At 45.9% G+C, this 27,392-nt stretch overlaps 1 protein-coding gene across 2 annotated transcripts in view; it reads left to right on the forward strand.

The window, feature by feature from the left end:
* Positions 1 to 25,530, forward strand: part of NID1 (nidogen 1) — a 94,977-nt gene extending 69,447 nt beyond the window's left edge. For both annotated transcript variants that reach the window (XM_082407577.1, XM_082407578.1), the window contains exons 13-20: positions 6,166 to 6,384; positions 8,948 to 9,120; positions 13,987 to 14,113; positions 17,734 to 17,905; positions 19,769 to 19,926; positions 22,345 to 22,468; positions 23,151 to 23,263; positions 24,267 to 25,530. In XM_082407577.1, the coding sequence (XP_082263703.1) occupies positions 6,166 to 6,384; positions 8,948 to 9,120; positions 13,987 to 14,113; positions 17,734 to 17,905; positions 19,769 to 19,926; positions 22,345 to 22,468; positions 23,151 to 23,263; positions 24,267 to 24,388 (1,208 nt within the window). In that variant the 3' untranslated portion in view covers positions 24,389 to 25,530. The remainder of the gene's footprint in view (positions 1 to 6,165; positions 6,385 to 8,947; positions 9,121 to 13,986; positions 14,114 to 17,733; positions 17,906 to 19,768; positions 19,927 to 22,344; positions 22,469 to 23,150; positions 23,264 to 24,266) is intronic.
* The last annotated feature ends 1,862 nt before the right edge of the window (positions 25,531 to 27,392 follow it).

Consider the following 27,392-nt stretch of genomic DNA (forward strand, 5'->3'; position numbering starts at 1 on the left):
ACACCCAGGCCACTGGGTTCAACCACGCGGAGTATTAGGGGTGTATTAGGAACACTGCAGATTGATTGCCCTCGGTGTCAGGTGACCCCTTGACCGAGAGGGTCCTCCTCTCGGCTCCCAAGCAGCCTGTTCGACCACTACCAGCCACTTCTCACAATGCGTTACCCTGGTGGGGTCCTGTGAACTCCCAGGGCCCTCGTATCTAGCGACGATGCCCACAACCTGCCGGGCACCTGGCTCGCAGAGGTTTCAGTAAATGCTTATCACAAATACATAAATGATTCAAGGGTCCATGGGGTTCCTGATCTGAGAGGTACACCAATTTAAAAAGCCCACACTAGGGACTTCCCTGGCGGTCCAGTGGTTAGGACTCTGCGCTTTCACTGCCGGGGATCCGGGTTCGATCCCTGGTCGGGGAACTAAGATCCTGCAAGCCGCACAGTAGGGCCCCCCAAAAAAAAAAAAAGGCCCACACTAATAGGGTGTCAGGAGAGGAAGGATGCACGGGGTGGACCGAGGAGACGGGAGTAAAACCCAAAGACGCAGTTTCACACGATGAGACGGCACACAGGCTAGAGGTGCATTTTCTCTTCCTGCTGCTTTATGACCTTTCTGCTTTCCCCTCCCCTTTTGCCCTTTGCTAATTGCTAGTTTATTTCCCCCTTTCTGGGCATTCTCCTTCCTCACCAGTCCTGTAAGAATTGGGGGCAAATGTTGGGAAGGGACCTGAAGAGAGTTCATAAGTAGAGAGATTTTTACCACCATCGTCATCATCGGTGGTGGAGATTGTGGTGGTGTCCTTAGGAAACCTCACATCAGATGGGTATTGTTCTCTTACTTGTAAATTCCCGTTCTTGGAAATTTGGCAGTCTTGGACTAACAAGGGTCCATTTGGCAGCTCAGGAGATGAGGCCAGGAGCCAAAAATCTCAAACCCAGCAGAGACCAGGCATGGTTTCACCACGCCCATGTTAGCTCATCCCAAGATGTGTGTGTGTGGCAGTGCCACTGGGATCAGGTGGCCCCTTACGGAAGGGGGTGGACTGTGCAGGAAGAGGTTGAATAAACGGAAGCCCCCAACAAGTTCCTCCATCCCACTGAGTATATCAGAGGCTACAAGAGTTATTTATTTGAATTAACACCTAGGAAGAAGTTTAATCAGGCAAGGGAATGGGATGCAAATCAAGAGACAAAAACATGTGCTTTTTTTCTTCTCCATCTATTTCCTTTTCCTCTCATTCTCTTTGTCCCCAATTTGAGAAAAGTCACCCCAGACTCCCTGCTGTTCCCTGGATAAGTATCAGGTCTCGAATGCTTCCTCCCCCGAGCAGATTAAACTAGGTGAGTAAAGAGAATCTTGCCTCAACCAGAAGCAAGGCCGACGTGTCCTTATTATCCCTTCCCCACCCCACCCACAGTGGGACATTCCCTGTGGGAGCCTGGAGCCCTCAGGGGAGGCGCCCACAGGGGCTGCTGTGGGCCAGGCTGAGAAGCCATCCCAGGGAACACGGTGATATCACAGCTTTCCATAAACACACTTGGGGACTTCCCTGGCGGGCCAGTGGTTAGGACTCGGCGCTTTCACTGCCGAGGGCGCAGGTTCGATCCCTGGTCGGGGAACTGAGATCCCACAAGCCACGCAGCGCGGCCAAAAAACAAAAAACAAAAAAAACACACACTTGAAATTCTGTTTCCTGAGTCACAGCTGAGGTCTCCCCCACCTTAATATAAGTTCAAGATAACAGCACTTAAGATACAGTTGAGATACAGCTCCGCTGGAAATTCTAGATCACTTGAGATTTTGTGTATTGGCTAACCCAAAACTGTCAGCCACGTACAAGGGAGGTACCCCTTCCTCCCTTAAAAGTTTGATTTGGTTGACAGTACACAGAATACCAGGCCTGTTTTCTAGTTGGAAAGGCAGCACTATATACATATGTTGATGGAAGGGAAACAAGTCTGTGGGCCACAGACAATTTCGGGGAGTGAGTTAAGCTAACTTGTGTGTGTCACTGTTGACATAACACATGCAGTGTGCGGGGGGCGTCCTAGGCACTGGGCATGTGGGTGCAGAGGGCCCGGGGCTGGGCTAGGAATCCAGAGACCCGGGTTCTAGCTTGAGCTGAGCCACTCGCTAGTGCCGTGGCCTGGGGAAGCCAATCTGAGCTTCCGTTCTCTCATTTGATGTAAAAACCGTAGTTGCCTGTTGCATAGGATTATAGTGAGAATTGAGTGAACGATGTGTGAGCAGAGACAGCTTGTATAGAAACTAAAGCCCTGTACAAATGTAAGATACCGAGGAAGTAAACAAGCCCTACATCCAAGAGTGAAGAAAACCAACATTTTTATCATCAACCAGATGGTATTATTTGTGCCTTTGTTTGGCTCTTCCTACATCAAATACGTTTTGTGGTTGTTGTTGTTGTTTTTGTTTTGTTTTTAATTTTATTTTTTTAATTGAAGTGTAGTTGATTTACAATATGTTAATTTCTTCTGTGCAGCAAAGTGGCTCAGTTACACACATATATACATTCTTTTTTATATTCTTTTCCATTATGGTTTATCACGGGATATTGTATATAGTTCCCTGTGCTATACAGTAGGGCCTTTTGTTTTTTATATTAGCCTCTGGGACAAAAGAGAAAGCAGACCCAGTTTCCCCTCCCAGGTTCAACACATACTTTCCTGGCAGGCTCGCTGTTTCTAATCGAGGGGCCAGCCATGTCCAGCAGGCTGATGTGAAAACTGGCCACACAAAGGCACTTTAAACAGTCATCGGCAGCACATCACTGAACACACTGTGAAGGCCTGGTGTAGATACAGTCACGGATGAACGCACTCTCATTCATTTACAATATGTATTGAACTTGGATGCTTTCATGCCACATCCACAGAGTTGAGTTGTGACAGAGACCATATGGCCCACATAACCAAAAATATTTATTCTCTGCCCCTTAGCAGGAAAAGTCAGTGGAGCCCTGCCCTCGATTGTATAACCACAAGCTTCCAGTAAATATCAAAAAAAGCACTCCAGCACACTTTTGCTCTCCAAGCCCTAGAGAGGATCTCTTGTGTGATACAGTCACTGATGAACGCTAGAACCCAGGTCTCTGGATTCCTAGCCCAGCCCCGGGCCCTCTGCACCCACATGCCCAGTGCCTAGGACACCCCCTGCTCACTGAACATGTTATGGCAACGGTGACACACACACGTTAGCTTAACTCACTCCCCGAAATTATCTGTGGCCCACAGACTTGTTTTCCTTCTGTCATCTGGTGTAGATACAGTCACAGATGAACGCTGGAGTGCAAGACTTAAAATTCCAGCCGTTTACATTGTCTCATCACATTCTACTCACGCCTCAAATAATACCGTGGGATTAGTTACTCCTGCCATCGCTCGTCAACCAGCATTGCTGACAGGGCCAGATGTGGTGGAACTGAGCATCAAAAACATTTTTCAGACACAAAATTCTGTGAAATATGTAATATATTATTATATACTCTATTATTACAATATATATATTATGAACACAGCAATATATTAATATACATTAATATATTAATTAGAGTATTTATATAAGATTTCTCCCTAACATAACTAGCAATGCCCTAGAGCAGGGGTTGACAGCTACAGACCCACAGGCCAAATCTGGCCCACTGTTTGTAAATAAAGTTTTATTGGCACACTCATTCATTTACAATATGTATTAAGCTTGGATGCTTTCATGCCACATCCACAGAGTTGAGTTGTGACAGAGACCATATGGCCCACATAACCAAAAATAATTATTCTCTGCTCCTTAGCAGGAAAAGTCAGTGGAGCCCTGCCCTCGATTATATAACCACAATCTTCCAGTAAAGATCAAAAAAACGCACTCCAGCACGCCTTTGCTCTCCAAGCCCTACGGAGGGGACCTCTTGTGTGTATGTGCTGTGTCCTGGGCTCCTCTGTCAAGACACTGACTCATTGGATGGTTACTGTGTGTTTGCTTGTTCCTGTCCCTCCAGACTGGGAGCTCCTTGAGGGCAGGGCCTGGGGTTTATTCCCATGTCCATCCCCACTCCAGCCCAGGAGGGGCTTCCTAAGTCAAGGTTAAGGGGATGCAGTCCCTCATTACCTTCTCAGAGCCTAGAATGTGCTCAGGGAGACAGACCAGGAACAGCCTTAGAGTCTCAGCATTAGTGTGATGAGAGTCACAGGGCGGGCGAGGCCAGAGCATCCTGGAAGCTCTTGGAGGGCCCAAGAAGCACATGTCTGAGCTGATTCTTGAAGGATTCACCGGGCAGGAGGAGCGGGGGCAGTGGGGGGGGGGTAGTCACACAATGAACGGCACATGGAAAGGCCTGCAGGAGAGGGGCAGCAGACGTGGTTCAGTTTGGCTGAAGTGTGGCTCTCGGCAGTGTCTGGGCGTCGCTTTGGGTGGTGGATGCCGCAGAGGTGATGGCAGCGCTGGCCTGGCTGGGTGCTGTGGTGGCTGGAGTCTAGCCAGCGTGGAAGCAGCTGCAACTCTGCCACTTACAACTCTATAAACATGGGAGTTTATGCCAGTTCATAGCTTCTCATCGGCAATTTCCCAAAGATAGAGCAGTATTTCCCAGCCTTGGGATCTGTGAGTTACACAGTCAAAAGGCCATGTTTCATGCCAAACACTAGCATGTAATTAAAAGGAAACATACAAATGTTGGTAAATGTGCCCTGTGGTCTTTGGTCCCCCAAATCTTTGACCCAGACTCAGTGTGGGTAATCAAGAAGCTGGTGATGATAAAAAGGACACATTTAAGAAACACTTAAAATTTCTTAAAACAAATGTCAGTGCTGTCCATCGAGTGATGAATGGATAAACAAAATGTGATGTAGCCATGCAATAGTATATTATTCAGCCACAAAAAAGAACAAAGTACTGGGACTTCCCTGCCGGTCCCAGTGGTTAAGACTCTGAGCTTCCACTGCAGGGGCCGCGGCTTCGATCTCTGGTTGGGGAACTAAGATCCCACATGCCGCGTGGTGCAGCCAAAAAAAATAAATAAAAAATCTTAAAAAAATAAAATAATGAAGTACTATTATATGGCTACAACACGGATGAACCTTGAAAACATTCTGCTGAGCGAACGCAGCTGGACACAAAAGGTCGCATATTGTACGATTCCATTTATGTGAAATAACCAGAATAGGTAAATCCATAGAGACAGATGCAGACTGGTGGTTGCCAGGGGCTGGGAAGAAGGAGGAAGTGGAGACAACCATTTAATAGGTCTGGGGTTTCCTTTTGAGGTGAGGAAATGCGTTGGTACTACAGGGAGGAGGTGGTCGGTCACTCAGCATTGTGACTGTACTAATGTCACTGGATTGTTCACTGTAAAATGGTTGATTTGGGGAATTCCCTGGCGGTCCAGTGGTTAGGACCCGGTGCTTTCTCTGCTGAGGGCCTGGGGTCGATCCCTGGTCTGGGAACTAAGATCCCAGAAGCCACATGGTGCTGCCAGAAAGAAAAAAAAAAAAGGTTGATTTTATGTTATCTCAGTTTGCCTCAGTTTTTCAAAACTGAAAAAAAACATGGCCTAGGAAGGAAAAGAAAATGTAGGTATACTGTTCTTGACCGTTAAATTCACTAAATAATAATGATGTTTAAATTTTTTTTAATTAATAAAACATTTGGGATTAACATATATGCATTACTATATATAAAATAGACAATCAACAAGGACCTGTATAGCACAGGGAACTCTACTCAATATTCTGTAATAACCTATATAGGAAAAGAATCTGAAAAAGAACAGATATATGTATGTGTATAATTGAATCACTTATCTGTACACCTGAAACTAACAACATTGTAAATCAACTATTCGCCAATACAAAATAAAAATTAAATTTAAAAAAAATGTTTAAATAAGCTATAAGGATATATTGTACAGCATAGAGAGTATAGCCAATATTTTATAATAACTTTAAATGGAGTATAATCTATAAAAATTTTGAATCACTATGTTGTACACCTGAAACTAATATAATATTGTAAATCAACTAGACTTCAATAAAAATAAATTTAAAAAATTTTAAATTAATGAAACAAAACTCAGTAGTGAACCGGCAGCTCCTGAGGTTCTGAGTGGGATGTGGGGACTTGAGCTGATGACCCTCCTTTTGCTCGCGTCTCTAATAGAAGTGGAGAAGACCCGATGCCAGCATGAACGAGAACACATCCTCGGGGCGGTGGACCCCCAGCGCCCCCGGCCTCCGGGACTGTTTGTTCCCGAGTGTGACGAGCACGGACACTACGCGCCCACCCAGTGCCACGGCAGCACTGGCTACTGCTGGTGTGTGGACCGCGACGGCCGCGAGGTGGAGGGCACCAGGACCACGCCCGGGATGAGGCCACCGTGTAAGTCAGAGGACAGTGCTGGAGACAGGAAGTCTCAGCACCTGCAAGCATCGCTGGGGACCCTTGCCGGGGACCCTTGCCAAAGGTGCAGTTGGCACTTTCTGCCTGCCCTAAATCCTGACCTGCTCCACTGGCTCGGAGCCCGTCCCTCCCTCCCTTTCTCCCCTCTGCAGCCCCCTTTTCCATCTCCCCATCACTTGCCCACCCCCACCATCTCTCTCCCCACTTTCCCTCTCCTCCCTCTTACCCTTTCCTCTTCTTTTTTTGTGCAAACCTGTTCTGTGCAAACGATGGGCAGGACCCGCTGCATTGAGGCTGCAATTGGTAGCAGAGAGGGTGTGTGCTCAGGGGTCCCCGAGGTAAACCTTGCAGTGGGTGGCCCAGCGTTCCAGCGGCTCTGCGCTGGCACACAGTGCAGGGATGGGAGAGACCAACCGGAGCCCCTCCCCAGGCATGGAGGGGCTAACTCAGGTGTGGAACTGTTCTCCTCCTGGTACACTTGCCTCTTTCACAGTTGCGCCTGGACCTTTAGGTACTCGGTCCATTTAGAACGGCAGGAGCAAACAGCCGCAAAGGTTTCTGCAAGATAGTTCTGCGACAGTCCATGACGGTGGGAAGGCGCCGAGCTGGGGGCCAGGTTGTGTGACACTGGACAGATACTTGCCTGAGTCTCAGCATCCTCGGCCTCAACATCGGATTCAAGCAAAATAATCTCTAGGATGCTTCTCAGCTCTAAAATTCTGTCACAGGCATAGAAAATGGTAATTGTCACAAATTACCAAAATCTAATACAATCAGTCCTTGCCTCTCCATTCTCCATTTAGCTAATAATCATAAACTGATCCCCTACCAGATAGTTTCCCAAAGCTGCTAAGAGGCTGCTGAGTAAGCAGTGATCACTCACAGGGACTTCCCTGGCGGTCCAGTGGTTAAGACTCTGCGCTTCCAATGCAGGGGGGCGTGGGTTCAATCCCTGGTCGGGGAACTAAGATCCCACATGCTGCGAAGGGTGGCCAAAAAAAAGGAAGTGAGAAGTGATCACTCACAAACTTCATTACACCAGCCAGCCAACATTAACTGAGTGTCAGATTGGTGTGGTCAGTGCTGGCAGCCCACAGAGGGAAGCCCCAGTGCCAGCCCCAGAACCTCAGAGGACAGGTAAACAGGTGCAGGGTAGGGAAAGGAACCTTAAGAGAGAGTAGGTGGGCCAGGAAGCACAGTGGCTTGGGGGGTTGCGGGCTAGCCCAGGAAGGCTTTGCAGAGCAGTACCGTGAGAACCAAGGTTTTGAGCAGGGCCAGAGTCAGCTGCGCTGGGGAGTAGGGGTTGAGGAGGCCCATGGTCCAGGCAGCAGGAACGGGCGGAGAGGCAGGAAAAAAACCACCAGGGGTTTGTGTCCTGTGGGAGGGGAGCAGAATGGAGGTAAGGACATCAGATGCCCCGCTGAGGGGTCTGGATTGGTCCTGAGGGCAGAGGGGAGCCCAGGAAGGGTTTCGAGCAGGCGCTGATGTGACCAGGTTTCAGTTTTAGAAGAGCTGAGAGGGAGGAGTGAGGCCCTGGTGGTGGGGAGGCGGGTGCAATTAATTAATTGCAGTATTTCTAATTAATCCAGGTGAGAAACGGCGAGGGTCTGACCTGAGGTGCTGGCAGTGAGTTTGGAGGGATAGAGTCCAGAGATATTAAAAAGGTCCACGAGATTGGTTTATATCATTGATTGGGTATAACAGGCAAGATGGACAAGAGAAAAGAACTGAAAATGAGCTCGGTGCTGACCTGGTCTCGTTCTCTCACTTCAGAGAGCAGGAAACGAGCCCAGGAAGGTCCACGACGTGTCCACACGGCGAGTGGCAGGGCCAGGTCTGGGACCCAGGTTTCCCGACAGCCACTGCGTGTTCCTTACCCGCAGCCCAGGCTGCCTGTCCCCTCCTGGGACATTCTCTTGTCAGGTGAGCCAGGAGCTGTGCTGGGCCACCAGGTCAGCAGGTAGGAGGCAAGGCCGAGTCTGAGGGAGGATTAGCCCTGCCCATCATTTCGTTCTGGAAAGCCCAGAAGGCCTGTGTTCCCGTTTGTGGCGTCTGAGACCCTCCCACCCCCGTGGGATGGGGTGAGTGGGGCTAGTCCACTCAGACGGTCTCCTCGAGCATGAAAATACTCAGCAGCTTCCTGCTGGGGTGCGAGCTCCCTGTGGCCAGGGTTTCAGGGTTGCTGCTGTTGCATTGTTTCCGTTCACTGCTGCAGCCCGTGTGCAGAGCAGGGCACCGATAGCCAGGTTAGTTCCATTAAGGGGGAGACTGAGCCATTGTTTCTTTCCAGTCGACCTTTAATGTTAAACTCTGGCCCTGCATCATCTTCATCACAAATGCCCTTTGACTGACTGAGGTCTTTCTGCTCCTTGTGCTTTCGGATATTAAATGTGCACGTGCGACGGTGCAGTCTGTGGTGCCATGAAGGTGACGTGACCGGGTGTGGGTGCATGTGTGTGAGTCCGTGCACGCGCCCACACGCGTACGTTTGTGCATTCCTACTGCACGCGGGCCTTACTCACTGCCGTCTCCCACCACCCAGGTCTGAGTACAGTGGCTCCCCCGGTTCACCACGGACCCTCAGTTCCTACCGCCGTGATCCCCCTGCCACCTGGGACCCACCTACTCTTCGCCCAGACCGGGAAGATAGAGCACCTCCCCCTGGAGGGAAGCACCATGACCAAGACGGAAGCCAAGGCGCTGCTTCACGCCCCGGTGAGTGCTGGCCGATGGCACTTGGTGACAATTTCTGCTTCAATGGCCTGGAGCAACGAGCGGGGTGCAGTCAGCCCAGGGACCAGGGCTGGACCCCTGGACCCAGGACCCTGGGTGTCCACCTCTAAATGAGGCCACTGTATTCCTAAGCACCCCCGTGAGGCTCGAGGGTGGGAGCAGAAACAGTAGGGCTTCCAGAGAGACCCCTTTGGTATCTGACCCCTCAGGTGGGCGCGTCATGTGAGTTTGCTCTCTTGTCTGTGAGCATCTGCCAGGTTTGATGTTGCCATCCCTGCTAAATTAGCAACGTGACTCATCTTTCGGCAGCCGCTCAGCTCAAGATGCTCCTGTCTGCCCAGAGGCAGTAAGTAACCAGAGCTTTTCAAAGTTTCAAAGATGCATTTTGTGAGTCGGGGAATTTTTGTCCGTTAGTTAGAGCTCAGACACTTTTGAGGAGCTTTTCTATCTGGGATCCTGACCTCCTGCCAGGAAACCAAACCTGAGACCTGGTGGAGGCTCCTGGCTGTGGACTCAGGGTTGCCAGGGCAGTGGGGCCCGTCAGGGGTCTCTAAGGAGTGAAGAAGTAGCAGCGAGCGGGCTACCAGCTCTTAGAGATGAAAGTCCAGCAGGAATCCTCTTTACCCCTCAGTGCTGGTTGCAGAGCCTGCTTGAAGATTCCGGGTAGAAATGTTACTTTCTTCTCATCTTCCTTTCCCTACTCCCCTGTCTTTCCCACCTGCCCTATTTTCTCTTCCTGCATGGATCTCTACACACCGCCATACCCCCTCTTCTTTTTGACCAGGGAGGAAACATGATCAAAAAAGTCTGCAAAATAAAAATGCTTCTTTTTTAAGAAATTTATGTTATTGAAGTATAGTTGATTTACAACGTTGTGTTAATTTCTGCCCTACAGCAAAGTGATTCAGTTATACATATATATATATATATATATATATATACATACATTCTTTTTCATGTTCTTTTCCATTATGTTTTATCATAGGATATTGAATATAGTTCCCTGTGCTCTACAGTAGGACCTTGTTTATCCATTGTTGTTTATCCCTTTTGTTTATCCATGTAATTGTTTGCATCTGCTCATCCCAAACTCTCATTCCTTCACCCCCACCACCTCCCCCTTGGCAACCACAAGTCTGTTCTCTGTCTGAGTCTGTTTCATAGTTAAGCTCATTTGTGTCATATTTTAGATTCCACATATAAATGATGTCATATGGTATTTGTCTTTCTCTTTCTGACTTACTAACTTACTAGAGATGATAATCTGTAGGTCCATCCATGGTAAAAATGCTTTTCAGAAGCCTCTTGCAAAGCAGCCTTGATTGGATTCATGTTCTTCCCCAACACAAAACCCTCTGATCGGTTCCCTTAACCCAGAAAAATATCCAGTTCTTTCCATGGCCTCCGGCTACCTCTCCTACCCCATTCCCTACCACTGCCCCCTCACTCACCGGCTGTAGCCTTCTGGTCTTCTAGCTGGTCCTCAACTCACCACGCACGCTCCCACCTCAGGGCCTTTGCACTTGCTGTCCCTGCTGCCTGGAGTTCTCTCATTCCAGACACTTGCACGGTTCACTGCCGCATGTCACTTGAATTTCTGCTGGCGCATCAGCTCTTAGAGAAACCTGTCCTGGCTGCCCTATCCAGACTGCAGCCTCCACCTACCCTGCTTTGTCTTTCATCAGGCACCCAGCACTACTCGAAACATTGTATATCAGGGTACATGTTCTATGTCTGATGTATCTCTTCCCACCAAGAATATAAGCACAGCAAGATCAGAAATTGTCCGTCTGTTTCATGGAGTTGTTTGTTTCACAGTGGTATTCGAAGATCCCAGACAGTGCTTGGCACTTGAAAAGTATTTGTTGAACAAATGTGTAAGTGATCTTTGTGATTTCCTGTTGCCTCACTGAAGCACACAGCCCTCAAGGGGTAATCATCATTCTTCCTCCGTATCCACTAGCACACACTCCCGGGTAGTGGGAGTGGGTTAAATTCCGTGTGAAAGTCGTTTTCCCCCAAGACCAAGGGGAGAGGCTTAAATGCCAAATGAGGCTATGAAAAGCAGGAAATTGAGATGGGATCAGTGGAGGGAGAGTGCTGAAACAACATTATAAATAGTCACTGCGTCCTTCCTATCTATGTATCATCTATCTGTCTGTTCTTCTGTGTATGTACGTATGTATGTATGTATCTATCTATCTATCTATCTTTATCATTTAGCTATTTTAACTGTAGCTAATGCCACTGTGGCATTAAGTACAACAATCATCACCATCTATCTCTGGAACCTTTTCCATCATCCCAAACTGAAACTCTGGATCCATCCAATAATAACTCCCTCCTCCCCTGCCAGCCCTTTGCATCCCCTTCTACTTTCTATCTCTATGAATTTGCCTGTTCTAGGGACCTCCTATAAGTGGAATCATACAGTATTTGCCCTTTCGTAACTGGTTTACTTTATTTAGTATAATGTCTTCAAATTTCATCCATGTTGTAGCATGTGTCAGAATTTCCTTCCTTTTTAAGGCTGAATTATATTCCATTATATGGATGTATCACATTTTGTTTATCCATTCATCCATCAGTGGAGAACTTGGGCTGCTTCCACCTTTTGGCTATTGTGAATAGTGTTGCTATGTACGTGGATTTACAAACATCTGTTCAAGTCCTTGCTTTCACTTCTTTTGGATATAAACAAGACCTGGAATTACATGGTAATTCTATTTTTAGTTCTTTGAGGAACCACTATACGGTTTTCCTTAGCACTGCACCATTTTGCATTTCCCACCACCAGAGCACAAAGGTTCCAATTTCCCTACTACCTTGTCAACACTTATTATTTTCTGTTTTTTAATTGTAGCCATCCTAATATGTGTGAAGTGGTATCTCATTGTGGTTTTGATTTGCATTTCTCTAATGATTAGTGATGTTAGCATCTTGTCATATACTTATGGACAATTTATATATCTTTGGAAAAATGTCTATTCATATCCTTTGCCCATTTTGTAATTGGGTTGTTTTGTTCTTATTGTTACTGAGTTGTAGGAGTTCTTTATATATTCTATCAACCCCTTATCAGTTACATGATTTGCAAATATTTCATCACCTTCCATGGGTTGGTTGCCTTTTCACTTTGTTGATTGTGTTGTTTACTGAACAAAAGTTTTTAATTTTCATAAGATCCAATTTATCTAGTTTTGCTTTTGATGTCATATACAAGAAATCATTGCCAAATCCAATGTTATGAGGCTTTCAACTATGTTTTCTTCTAAGAGTTTTGTATTTTTAGCTCTTACATTTAGACTTTTGCTTCATTTTGAGCTAATTTTTGTATATGGTGTATGGTAAGGATCTGTGTTCCTTTATGACATGACTTTTGGAGGGCAAGTGTCTGCTGATAACCCTGATTCTCCCAGTAAAAGAGCATCCTGGTCTTACACTTCTATGGTCCCCAGGGCCTCACTTTGCATTTCCATATACATTTTAGAGTAAGCTTGTAAGTTTCTACCAAAAAGAAAAGAAAAGGAAAGGAAAGGAAAGAAAAGAAAAGAAAAGCCTGCTGGGATTTTGATATGGATACCACTAGATCTTTAACTCTATTTAGGGATATCCTAAACTCTATTTAGTATATCTTAGCAATATTAAATCTTATGATCCATTAAACTAACATCTCTTCATTTATTTGGGTCTTCTTTAATTTCACTCTACAATGTTTTATAGTATTCAGTATAGAATCTTGCACATTTTAAAATACTTATTCTTAAATATTTTGCTGCTATTAGAAACCTTATTATTTTTAAATTCTACTTTTTGCTGGTATGTAGAAATACAATTTTACATTGACCTTGGATCCTGCAACCTTGCTAGATTCAATTTTTAGTTAAAATATTATTATAGATTCCCCAGGAATTTCTACATAAATAATCATAGTCTTAAAATAGAGTGATTTTACCTCTTCCTTTCCAATATTTATGTCTTTTATTTAATTTTTATGATTTTCAGTTGGGCAAAGATTTCTTAGATAATATACAAAAAGCATTAGCCATAAAGAAAAATAAAATTGCACTTAATACAAATTTAAAACTATTGCTCTCCAAAAGCATCATTAAGAAAATGAAAAAGTGCTCTTTACTGAGAAAAAATATACATATACATACATACATATATATATGTGTATGACAACAGATTTTTTTAAAAAATATTTTATTTATTTATTTATTTATTTATTTATTTATTTATTTATTTATTTATTTATTTATGGCTGTGTTGGGTCTTCGTTTCTGTGCGAGGGCTCTCTCCAGTTGTGGCAAGCGGGGGCCACTCTTCATCACGGTGCGCGGGCCTCTCACTATCGCGGCCTCTCCTGTTGTGGAGCACAGGCTCCAGACGCACAGGTTCAGTAATTGTGGCTCACGGGCCTAGTCGCTCCGCGGCATGTGGGATCTTCCCAGACCAGGGCTCGAACCCGTGTCCCCTGCATTGGCAGGTAGATTCTCAACCACTGCGCCACCAGGGAAGCCCCGACAACAGATTTTTATCTGAAATATATAAAGAAATCCTTCAACTCAATAATTTAATTTTTAAAATGGACAAAAGAGGGACTTCCCTGGCGGTCCAGTGGTTAGGACTCCGCACTTCCACTGCAGGGGGCATGGGTTCGATCCCTGGTCGGGGAACTAAGATCTTGTATGCTGCGTGGCACAGCCAAAAAAAAAAAAAAAAAGACAAAGACTTGAAGACAATTCATTTCAAAAGGTATCTAAGTGCCTCTAAGCATGGGAGAGAGTCCCGCCATCATCATTCACTAGTAGGTGGACCACTCTCACCACTGGTCTGCACTTCCAGGATAAAGTCATCATTGGACTGGCCTTCGACTGTGTGGACAAGATTGTTTACTGGACCGACATCAGTCAGCCTTCCATTGGGAGAGCCAGTCTGCACGGTGGAGAGCCAAGCACCATCATCCGACAAGGTGGGCAAGCAAATGTCATTCTTCCTTTTCAGTTTTGCTTCTAGCAGCCCACGTGGCTCTTGGGAGAGAGGGGAGGGGTGCAGTGTATGGTTGCTTACAGGATATGGTAATCTGAGAGGGGCTGGGTTCTCAACCTCAAACATCGCCCTTTCCAGCCTTCTCTGAAGAGTCCTCTGAGGACTCATCACTAAATCATGAACATCTTAGCTGGGATTTGTTGCTAGCCTGAGGAGAATAAAATTAAAACAGGGTAAGTGTCCATGCCTGTCTCTGCAAGCTCCTGTAGCCAGTTTTAAGGAATAATAAAGGCCAAACTCAACCATCCAGTTTGGATATACATTTCACCCTCTGGCTGCTGAGCCTAGAACCGATTCTCAGACTGTCTGCCCCAGGGTGGGTGGTCCATCAGGCAATACGCAGATGAATCGTAAAGATGGGAGGATCACGAGCATATTGGCAGATATTGTCCCTGAGAAGTGAGTCTATTCCCAAGACAGTTTTCCAGTTGAAGGGTTGTCACTTCAACCTGTAACCTCATGGTGGGGTGGGTCTCCTCTCTTCTACCTCACCCCCACTGGACCTTGCTCAGATTGCCAGAAGAGTACAGAAAATCAGGCTGAACTCTTACAGACATTTCTGGTTTTGTTGCATCACTGATGACAAAGCACATGGCACTTTGGCACAGCTTACCCCTCAACATTTAACCTCAATTCCTTAACTTATGGATGCTGATTTAAGCCAAGGACTCTATTATGTTAATGTCTACCTTCAACAAGTCAAGGCTATTTTAGGTGGATATGTTTTATCAAGATTCAAGTCCATTATGACAAAAATCCAGGGGCCTGTAAAAATTCTCCTGTACTGAAAAGGTCAAATATTACACATTACTAAGTCTGTGACTCATCAGCTGACTTGCAGATATTTTCAATCAAAAGACATTGTCATGCCAATGATATTTGCTGTGTAAAATCATCTTGTTTCCTCTGCAAAACACTCAAATCAAAGATACATCCTTAAAATATATGAGCCTCTTTGGTATTTCTTTTTACTTGGGACCAAGTGTAGATTTTCTAATTTCCAATTTAACATTTCCCTAGAAACTGGTACTCTGGAAGGGTCCCTGTGCCTGCGAAGTAGCCCCTGGGGCATGTTTTTCCTTCCTTGACTCCTTCACAAGAGATGATGTAGCAGGAATTAAACTGAGGTTGAGTTAAATATGTCTGACTTTGGACATAGACCTCAAATCCTTTTCTGGAATTCAGTATGCTATTTAAATAATGTCTGCTAGTTTTCATGGCTTGCTTTAATGAACAGAAGTTTGAAAATGCCTTTTTGTATCTTATCACCGTTAAAAATGTTGTTGCTATTGTCTGTGATTTGACTTCAAAACCCAGTGGAAGAGGGGAGTAGGTCATCGTTTGCTATTTCCTGTTGCTTTTGGAACTGATAATCATCCAAGAAAGCTATAAGCACAGTAAGAAACATTCCAGACAAAAGCCCACTGTGAAAACACAGAATTAAATCAGAATGTGATCTTTGTAGAAGAAAGATCCCTAGGGATCCATTTTTTTTTTAATTTCAAAAAGAGAGAAAGAAACTTCCACTTACATCTTCATCATGGTATGTGTTGGTACATTCCTAGTGAGTGAAAATGGCAGTGTGTATCTTTTCTTTTTCTTTTCTTCCTAATTTCGTAACGTCTGAATCCTGGGCTTCTCTGTCTTTCCTTGAGTTAAAGTCCTAGCCAAATATCTTTGATAAGTATCGTCATCTGTTTCCTTTCAACATAATCAGTGTGGAATATATTGCCCTGACATCTTCCCATCTTGCCCTGACTCACAGCAAAGGATGAGGTTTTCCAGGCCTTTCCTTTGGCTCCTTATCCCATAAAGAAGTATTTTCCTGGTTGGGGAAGGAGGTATGGTTGCTCTTGGGTTTGACGTCAAGAGCAGGGCTGTTTATAAAGAGACAACATGACATGGAGTTCCTTCCTGGAACTTGTAAAGAGACACTCATTGAACAGCCTTCCCTGGTCCCACTGTTCTATGTGTGTCTGAATAGCTCATGCCTCTCAGACAGGATGTACTCATTCCAAATATACCCTAGAATGATTTCTTCTGATGTTGTCTGAAAGTTGAAAGGGGCCTTTGGAGTTCAGTCTCACCATCCCTTTGCCTCTAGGGACATGGAAAATATTTTAATACTTTATAAATCTTTACTTTTGGTTAGAACAATAAAGAACTTGTTTAAAATTAGAAACTGCTGTTTTTAATTCTTAATAAACTTCCTCTGGTGGGGGTCCTTTGAGGGGCCTTAGACATTGCCGGCATTCACAATCATGATTGTATTAGGGGTCTAGTGAAAGCCGATATGGAGGGGGCTGAAGGTCGGGATTGCTTCTCTATTGATGAAAGAACACAGTGCTGCACCTGCCACAACTAAGGAGCCAGCGAGCCGCAACTAAGGAGCCCGCCTGCCACAAATAAGACCCGATGCAACCAAATAAAGAAAGAAAGAAGAAAAAAAAAACAGTGCTGGGATGGTTTCCTTGTACCAGGCCCCTGGGGCAGGGTAGCTCCATCCTCGGCTCTCCCCCTTCCTGTTTCCACTTCCAGCTGTACTAATGACCTTCGATTCTATAATCAGCAGAGGGGAAAGCATCCCAGATGACACCAGTAAAACCCTGGTGGGGTTTTAGCTTTTAGCTTGATTGTATTTCTAGTCAGGAAACTATTGCAATCTTGAACTCCTGATTAGGTTAGGTGGGTGCTGAAGGTTCCCATTGCAGTCAGCTTATGCTGTGGCAACCCCTGGCTTGGAAATCAGTTGCTTATAGCCTAGTAAGGACTTCTGGGTGCTATTCACAATTCCTGACACCCCTTCTTTGTAATCCTAATACTTGTATAAAAGTAATAACAGCTGTGATTTCTAGCATATATTAGTTCTCTGAAATGACCTCTTTTCCCCATTGATGAATAAGGTAAATCTGTCCTGTTCCCATCTTCAGATCTTCCTGTGCCTCTCCTTTGCATAAGGGATAAGCGCTAAGCTCATTAACACGGGCGTCCTAACTTCATCTCTGGCCACCCTCCACCCTCGGGGTCTCCAGCCACGCAAAATGACATACGGTTTACTTCGGGCCATGTCTTTTCTTCCTTTAGACCTATGTGCTGGTCCCACTACCTGGAAAACCTTTATCCAGGATCTTTGCCTGACAAAGTCCTGTTGTTTCTGCAGGAGCCAGCTTTAGGAGGTGTTATCTCCCCCAGGAATCCTTCCCTGGTCTCCCCAGGTTGAGTCCAGTGTCCCTCCTTCATGTTCCCACAGAACCTGGAACTCAGTCTGAACTGTGATTGGCTGTGGGCTTCTTGAAGGCAGGGCCACAGCTTCAGCATCTTTATGGGCCTGGCTCCCAATGTGGATGTCCATCGAGGGAATGAGTAGCATTTTTCAATTTGTCACTAAGTGTTACTTATCTTAAACAACAAGCATTTAACACTCTCATTTGTTTTTTCACAGTGCAAGGATTGGATGCCAGGTGAAATAGCACTGAGTAATCAGAAAAACCTCATCTTAGTTGCTTTAAAAAAAAATCAGGAGTGTTTGGTGTTTGCTTCTAGATCTTGGAAGCCCAGAAGGCATTGCTCTTGACCATCTGGGCCGCAACATCTTCTGGACAGATTCTCACCTGGATCGGATAGAAGTTGCAAAGCTGGATGGGACCCAGCGCCGGGTGCTGTTTGAGACTGATTTGGTGAATCCCAGAGGCATCGTAACGGATTCCGTGAGAGGGTATCTTTGCGTAAATCTGTGTGTGCGTCTCTTCTATTTGCATCTGCCCTTTTGGATTTTCTCAAATGTTAGGCTGTAACTCCAGCATTGCTCTCCTGAAATGAATGAGTTTAGGATGAGTGAGTCTACAGTTGGTGGCTTACAGATATCCATTGTGAAATGGCAGTATGTTTACGTGTGATCATGGACTTGATACCATGTTCCACTTTCCAATCTTTTACCAAGAGCCTTTGTAAGTTGACAGCTCAGAAATTGGGTATTTCCACTTGGGTTGAATGTGAATCAACACCTGACTTGTATCGACCCCAGAAGAGTATCAAGGTAGCATATATGTCCCCCTGGGGCTCCTTCCTGGGGGCCAACCCAGCATGAACACCTTGGAGTCCCTCCCTATGGGTTTTGTCAGCGTATCAGTGCTTTTTCTCCCTTTCCCTTACTGCAAACTCTACATCTTACACCCCAGGCCTGTGTCTCCTTGACGCTTTGACTCCTTCCCTTTGAGACCACGTCTCTTGTTCTGTGGCCACTCAGCCACCTCCCTGACAGCAGGTGCCTTGACCACTGCCTCTGCCAGCCTTGCTTCTGGGCCTCATCCCCTGGGTCTGCTGTGTCTTCCTGTGTGGTGACAGCATATGGGAATTATTCCCATGTGTTTATGTCAGTTATGGTGTTCTGGTTTTTTTTAAACAGTTTTGCCGAGATATAATATGTAACTTATGTTTAAGGGGAGTGAAATCGTGAGTAACAGAAAGATTCAAGCGAAGAGCCAAATCCAAGGGTCTTTGCAAAGGAAAACATGTCTTGACACCTGCAGATCCTTTTTAGCCATTCTGTGTCTCAGTGTCTGCTAATGTCTTCACCATGGGTTCTTTTTAAGTGTTTTTTTTTTCCTTTATGAACTTATTTTTTAAACTTTAATTTTTTTTTGGCCACACCTTGCAGCTTGCAGGATCTTAGTTCCCCGACCAGGGATGGAACCCAGGCCCTCAGCAGTGAAGGCGTGGGGTCGTAACCCCTGGACCGCCAAGGAATTCCCCTCTTTTAAAGTGTTTTTTGTTGTTGTTGTTGTTATTCTTTTAACTTTTTATTTTATATTAGAGTCGAGTTGATTTATAGTGTTGTGTCAGTTTCAGGTGTACAGCAAAGTGATTCAGTTATACATATACATGTATCTATTCTTCTTCAAATTCTTTTCCCATTTAGGTTGTTAGATAGTATTGAACAGAGTTCCCTGTGCCATATAGTAGGTCTTGTTGGTTATCCATTGTTTTTTAATTAATTAATTAATTAATTAATTAATTTTTTGGCCGCGTTGCGTTTTCATTGTTGCACACAGGCTTTCTCTAGTTGTGTCAAGCGGGGGCTATTCTTTGATGTGGTGCGTGGGCTTCTCATTGCAGTGGCTTCTCTTGTTGCAGAGCATGGGCTCTAGGCACCCAGGCTTCAGTAGTTGTGGCATGCAGGCTCAGGAGTTGTGGCGCATGGGCTCTAGAGCACAGGCTCAATAGTTGTGGCTCACGGGCACTAGAGCACAGGCTCCGTAGTTGTGGCTCATGGGCTCTAGAGTGCAGGCTCAGTAGTTGTGGCGCACGGGCTTAGTTGCTCTGCGGCATGTGGGATCCCCCAGGACCAGGGCTCGAACCCATGTCCCCTGCATTGGCAGGCAGATTCTTAACCAGTGCGCCACCAGTAGTGTGTACATGTCAATCCCAAACTCCCTAACTATCCCTCCCCACAACCCTTCCCCTCTGGTAACCATAAGTTCATTCTCCAACTCTGTGAGTCTTAAGTGTTTTCTAAGTGAACTTTTTCTCATGCATCTTCATATTTTTCTTCCTCTTTCTCCTCCTTTTCCTCCTCCAGGAATCTTTATTGGACAGACTGGAACAGAGATAGCCCCAAAATCGAAACTTCCTACATGGATGGCACAAACCGGAGGATCCTTGTGCAGGATGACCTGGGTTTGCCCAACGGGCTGACCTTTGATGCCTACTCATCTCAACTCTGCTGGGTGGATGCAGGTGATGGAAAGCCCCAGGCCTGGCTCCTGGGGTTGGAACAGTGCTTTGTTTTTTACCGAACAATTATTGTTACCCCCTGTACTATCAAGATTATCTGTTATGGGGAAGAGAGCATAAGATAACTGCTTTTTTCCTGCACAAACAATAGCTGCATATCTTTGCTCTGAAATTTATTGTTTCTCTAGGCTTGACACAGTCTAGGGAGAGGTCTTAATCTTCCAGGTCAGGGGTCAGCAAACTACAGCTTTGGGCCAAATCCAACCTCCTTGGTATAACCCAGGAGCTATAAACGGTTTTCACATTTTTTAAAAAATTAATTAATTTATTTGTTTTTATTTTTGGCTGTGTTGGGTCTTCGTTGCTGCGCACAGGTTTTCTCTAGTTGCGGTGAGCAGGGGCTACTCTTCGCTGCGGTGCGTGGGCTTCTCATTGCGGTGGCTTCTCTTGTTGCAGAGCATGGGCTCTAGGCGCGCGGGCTTTGGTAGTTGTGGCCTCAGTAGTTGTGGCTTATGGGCTCTAGAGCGCACGATCAGTAGTTTTGGTACACAGGCTTAGTTGCTCCGCGGCATGTGGGATCTTCCCGGACCCTGCAGGGCTCGAACCTGTGCCCCCTGCATTGGCAGCCAGATTCTTAACCATGGCACCACCAGGGAAGCCCCAGTTTTCACATTTTTAAATGTTACATTTTAAAAGGTTATATACAGCACATGGAAAGGAGGGCCTCTGGAGTGGGGAGTTCTGGAGTTTGGAGAGAGAAAAATGTAGCTGGAGCTTCAGCTTCCTATTTGCCACCAACAAAATTATCAGCATCTTCCATCAACCATGCGCTATCGATCCCTCCCTCTCTCCTACTCATTTCCCTCAAGCATTTTAAGAAGCCCCAGTGAAGAGCCTTAAAGAAGCAGCCCAGGATCATGCATTCTCTTTGCCGCTTGGAAAACAGGGAAGCCTCCATGGCAAGTTCCCTCCTCACATAGGAAGAGAAGGGCCAAATAAAGGGAAAAGAACTTTCAAAGATATAAAGAAGGTGTCTCATTCCTCCACATCCAATAGTACTTGTGTACAATGCTTTAAAAGATGGAAGCAAAGTTTGATGGGCCTGCCTGCAGTTACCAATGCCATCGTGTGCTCTGGACTCTACCCATTTTTGCTGAGTGTATAATCTACATAGTCATTTCTAACTGAGTACTACACCATAATACGATTTCACCGAGGCCTCCAAAACACTGTGTATTTTAATCAGTTGGCATTAGAGCTATCTAAAATTTTTTTTAATCCATAGACTTTTTTGCAGACAAACTAGTTGGCTCAAATGTATTAGTGTCACACTCCTGCTGAGGCTCATTTTATATTTCACATGCAAGAATCTGAACATCTCAGAAATGTCAGTACAAATCACACATTCGGCCTAGTCATACTCATTTTCAGTACAGTCAAGTCTTCTCCCAAAGACCAAATAATTTGATACAAATACTCTACCTTTCAGATTGGGGACAAACTAAACCTTGGCATTTTCAGTAAAATATTTGTTTACATTAATAAAATAGATTGATACTGTAAAATAAATAAATAAATAAATAAATAAAAGGTTATATAAATGCTTATATAATGTCCTGGATTTTGCCTCTTGGCTCACAAAACCTAAACTAGTTACTAACTGGCCCTTTAAGAAACCGTTTGCCGACCCCCAGAGCCTGTCCTCATCCTGATACCTATTAAGCAAGTCACAACTTAACATTCTTGTAGCTCCCGCTTGTCCCCAAGGGCTTAGGCAGGACTTGAGGCCAAGGAAGATAAAGTAATGCAGCCCTGATGTGTGCTCCTGCCCGGGCAGATCTGGGGTGTCCCTCGGGCGAGGGATGTGGGCAGGACGCTCGGTCGGGGAGGAATGTCAGTCATCCATCAGGTCTCCCTGGTGTTCCTGCTTTGTTCTAGACACTGTCAGGTGCCACGGGGGATGCACGGAGTAAAGCGTGCAGTCAAGTGAAAGCCCAAGCCTTAAGTTGGTCATGATGCGGGTATTGACGCGAGGCTGTGCAGCTTGGCGATTCTAAGGGCTCTGAATGCAGGGAGGGGAGGTTTGGAGAGGCTTCAAGGAGGAGGGACTTGAGCAGGAGCTGGAAGACGGCATCGTTCCTGAGTCCCCGGGAATTGGTGAGACGGGGTGCTCTTCTTCTGCTCCAGCTTCTGTCTCCCCATCCGAACCGGGTATGGGTACTGGATGGAGGGGGTGTGGACCAATGAGGGGCCAGGGAGGATGAACAGACAACTTTGCAGTTTAGAAGAGCAAGTCTTGTGTTCTCTAGGATATGAGCCTGTAACGCTCACCCTCACCCTTGCCCTCATTACTCTCGTTTTTGGACACAAAGGGGCCATTTCTTATATGAACAATGGACGACTTGTGTTTGCCCCACACAGGCACCCATCAGGCCGAATGCCTGAAGCCCGATCAGCCCAGCAGACGCAAGGTTCTTGAAGGGCTCCAGTATCCTTTCGCCGTTACAAGCTTCGGGAAGAATCTGTATTACACAGACTGGAAGACGTACGTCAGCAGCTGGAGCGCGGGGGGCGGGGGGCCTGCCCTGCCGCCCTCTCTGGAGGCCACGCCCTTCCCAAGTGGCCTCTTGGCTTGACCTTCCCGCCTCCAGAGGTGCCCCCTCTGCCTCGCCCTCTGGTTGTCAGACAGGAGGGCGAGGAATGGGAGGCAGGGGCTCTAGGGGAGCAGGGGTTGCCATGTATCATCTCGATGCTCTTTGATGGGCAGCTTCAAGTGCAGACTTGGACTTCCTGAGCATGTCTGTTCTCTCCCCAGGAGCCGACCTCGGTCACTTGGCTGGTGGGCTCCATGCCCCTATTTTATTTTAATTCTTAAACTGCAGTATTCCCAAAGCCCCTTCTTGACCAGCTCTTCCTGCAGGAAGGTGGGGTTAAACCAAGCAAGCAGATGTGGCAACGGCAACTGTATAGAAAGCCGATTTCCCAGCTTGGAATTTAGAGCTGGAGGGAAGAGCTAGCTGACCTTTGTCCATTTTTTTTTTTTTAAGAAGCCAGAGAACTGCACGCTTGTCTCATCCTAGGAAGAGGGAGGGATGGCTAGGAAGCAAGGCCAGTGAATCTGTTTATGGCCTCCAAATTATCCCCCAAACAACAAAAGAGGCTGCCCCCTAGAGAAAAGTTCAAGACATTAGATGTATTTTAACCTCCCGTCCTTTGGTGCTCTGTAGGAATTCTGTGGTCGCTGTGGATCTTGCTATTTCCAAAGAGACGGATTCCTTCCATCCCCAGAAACAGACCCGGCTGTATGGCATCACCACCGCCCTGTCTCAGTGTCCCGAAGGTAACTCACCTGTGCTCTAACTGGTCAGGGGGCTGGGGGCACTCTGGGGCTCAGAGCCCACACTCTGGCTGCTACCTATGTGGCCTCTCGTAGCCCTTATCACATGGCAGGTGAGACACAGTCCCTTCCGTCAAGGGTCTTCATTATTGAGTAGGTGAGCCAAGATGAATCAATAGAAAATGTTAAGGAATGAAGTGGATAGAGGATAAGGGTGAGGAAAAGTATCAACTCTTGGGCTGCGTCTAAAAGTATGCGGTCTTCAGGTTCCAAGGAGGAACATCAGTGTTAGGATCTCTGCTGCTTTAAAATCCATCCATTTGGCCTGACAGCAACAACAATAATTCATAATAATAATAATTACCAGGCAAACATGGATGTGATACTTACTGTGAGCTAGGTACATCACATATATTAAGTCATTTAGCATACTAAGTGCTTTGTATCCACTAATTCACTTAATCCTTGTAGCAACCCTACGAGGTAGGTACTATTATTATGCTCACCTTATAAATAAGGAAACTGAAGCCACGTGCCCAGAGTCACACGGTCATTTATGGTGCTCACGATGGCAGAACCGGGGATGAGCTATGCAGCCTGGCTTGAGTCTGTGCTAGGTCGCCTCTCCAAATTCTCTCCCCTAACCCAGCCTCCTTCCTGGCTTCCCTCCTGTCCCCCACTCAAGTGGCCAAGCTAGATAAAGAGTACATTGTGCTTTAAAATTCCAACTCCATGTTCTGATCAGAGCTGGAAAACCCTCCCTGAGATCTGTTTAATAGCTTCAATGGTAAATCTGCATAGCCCCCAGATCAGGAATCAAGGTTTTTGCACATCTGGCAAACCCTTAATGATGAGGAAACAGCCGATAGATAAGCGGAGCTGAGTGCCCTGTGCAGCCTTCCCTGTTCCCCAGGAGCCCCCACAAGCTTGGCCTCCCAGAGACCAAAAAGGGGTCTAGTATGGAGGCCACTCTCCTAGATGTTGAGCTGACTTCTGCCTTTTCCAGGTCACAACTACTGCTCAGTGAACAATGGTGGCTGCACCCACCTCTGCTTGGCCACCCCAGGAAGCAGGACCTGCCGTTGCCCTGACAATACCCTGGGCGTTGACTGTATCGAGCGGAAATGAAGACAAGAGTGCCTCGTTCCCTCTCTAAAGTATTTCACAGCAACACCCTACTTGAAAGGGTCCAGACTGAAAACTGTCTGACCTGGTGGCTAAGTGGCCACCAGGTCCAGGGCCAACCCAGCCTGAGCCCCAACAGCATTGCCCTCACTGTTCCCCAAAACATATGCCCTGCAATTCTGGAATGGGGAAGCCTCTACTCCTACACAAAGACAGAAAACCTCTCTGACCCCAACCCTCAGACAAGCTTATACAGCCCTGAGTGAGGATTATATGCCCCATCCTGGTGCTGGAAACTTTCGCCAACCTTAACACCCCAGTGGTGAGCAGAACCTCCCCAGGCCTGAGCTGCCCCTTCCCTGTGGCCTTACGAGCTCAGCCTCACTCTGAGATCCCCATCATCCCGTCAGCTGCTGAACACACCAGCCAGGATTGTCTAGGCAAGGCTGTGAGCAAAGGAGGGAGTTAGCCCTCCCACACTTTCATCTTGGTGCTCTGATTTCCCTCTTTGTACTCCAGGCTTTTAACCCCTGAGTTCTGTACCACCTGCATCCTGCCCAAGGCCCACATTATAGAGAGCAAGCCCTGCTTTTTGGTCAAAACCCACCCTGTCTGAAGGATACATGGGTGTTTGGTGGATGATACGGAGCAGCCTCTCCCAGATAAGTTATTGGCATTTCAGCAGTAGTCTTTGGTACTCAAAGGCTCAAATCAAAGGAGTGTCCAGTAGTAGGAATTTCAATGTGTAGAGTCAGATGTTTGAGGATGGGGATTCTATTGATGTGCCTTAAATTATACCAAAGATTACCAGAGCACTTGGATCCTAGCATCTGGTCTCTGGGGCGGCACAGCCCCACTGCTGACACCTGTGTCCAGCCTCCTAATGGAGACCCATCTGAGACACAGGATGGGGCTGGTACCAGTGATGACACCCCCTATAGTCCCTCACCTCTGGCCTCCACCCATGAGATCCAATCTACAATCAACCCTAAGCTTTCTTCTCCTTTGTTTCTCCCTCTATCCATGGCCCTTGCTGGCTGTATTCTCATGCAAAATCACAATCCAGGAGGGCCAAACTGAATATTTATACTAGTGATCCAGACCGTTTATTGCTCATTGGTGTAATTAAAAGGACCATTGCCACATTTCATGTGTATGTTTCTACAGTTTGTTTAGAAAACCTCTCCTGACTATATATAGCTAGTGGGTTTTTTTGTTTGTTTGCTTGTTTTTTTTGTCAACTGCTTCCCAGAGTCCTAAAATGATAGAAATTTTGGATTGAAAGCTGAGAATAAAAAATTGGAGTCAGTAAAGATCGGGGTAAAGGAGTAGAGAAGACTCAGAAGTATCTCAAAGAGATTGACCAAGAGCAGGAATGGAAAGCCCAAGAGAAAGGGTGGAGGAGGGGATTTAACAATAGCAATGAGAAAAACTCTTAAATAACGCCAAAGAAAAAATGGTATGTTCCTTGCCAGAGAACGCTTATACACTTGACATGGAAGAATATGCCTGTTTTTCTCCTTAAGGAAGAGACCCCTCTTCTTATCTGCAAACCTCAGGACACTCAGCCCCTCCCACCCCCTTTTCTGCAGTACATGAGACCTGAATCAAGAGAGCCTTTCCTTGAATAATTGGAGTTTGTTTTGAGAGGCACACATATCCCCAAGAATCACAAGGTTTGGGGAACACATGGGTCTTTTATATAGCCCAACCCCATCAATTAGTTTAATTTTATATTTATCATTCCATATTGAGTCCTCTATATCAAATGTTTTGTCATGACTTTGTATAATGTTTATAACTATCTTATTCATTTTACTAGACTCATTCTAAAATTTTGTAAATGATAAATTCTTTAACTGTGGAAACCATTGAAGGTGCTTATTAACTGTTCCCCAGATTTGTACAAGTATTGGATGATTCTTTGAGTTTACAGCTGTATAAATATTAGTGCAGAAAATAAATTTTTTTTTTTTGTTAAAAAATCTCCCTCTATCTTGTATGAATGAAGATATTTAATCTCGGGAGGCGGATTCACAATGGAAAGATAGCCATTTAATAATCTGCAAAACCTATTTAGTCCCCAGTGTTATAAGGGGTGGTTTGTTTCCCAAGTGAGTCCCTGAACTTAGGGGCTGATATTTGACTTAAAAATTAATTCTGTTGTGGACTTCAAATCACCCTTTTAAACATTGTTTTCATTTTTTAGAAAAATTATAGCTACAGGCAATAGGGTTTCCTGATTCAGTTCTGAAGATGAGCTGTGCTTTTCTCCCCTCCGGAACAAAGATACCTTCCTGACCTTGGCCACGGAGTGAGACCCCCGTTCTGTTCTAAGCTGCCACCAATGGGAAGTGCCACCCGTGCTGACCCCTGGGGGGATGAGAATGGACCGTTGACTTGGACAGAGTGAAGGGGGCTCAGAAATAGCAGGAACAAGGTGCTCAGAGCTGAAGTTGTAGAGAAGGGACCTGGTACGTCAGGGCCTGCTTGTAAAATGGCACCATAGTGGAATCAGTTACAGCCTGCCAATGTGGATTTATTGACAGGGACAACTTACGTTAGGGCTAAAACTTCCAGTGTTTTATTCTGGTCATAAAATTGTAAAGGTGATGCCAGGGAAGATGGTGGAGTTAGGAAGGTTTAGGAATCTATCCATCCGTCAAAACAGCAGTTGAACTGGCAGGAGACGTCTGATTAAAGTACTTTGGAACTCTGTGTCTAGTAGAATGCTTGCAGCACCCAGGAGAGAGCTTGATGAAAGGCTGATAAATTTTGATCAATTTCCTCTTAATAGTGGCAATCATCACCCACCCCTCAGCCCCAAGACACTCAGCTGTGGGGACAGCAGCCCACGTTCCTGGTGCAGCTTGTTAGGGCCAGGGTGAGTGATAAGAACAACACTGCTCTCCAAAAATCAGATTTGTGGGTTCTGATTGCTGCTTTTAATTGTTGGGAGGCCAGCACAGAGGGAAACCTCTTCCTTATGTTGGATTTGGCAATGATT

Source organism: Balaenoptera borealis, assembly GCF_965194805.1.
Source record: "Balaenoptera borealis genome assembly, chromosome: 10".
NCBI classification, from domain to species: Eukaryota; Metazoa; Chordata; class Mammalia; order Artiodactyla; family Balaenopteridae; genus Balaenoptera; species Balaenoptera borealis.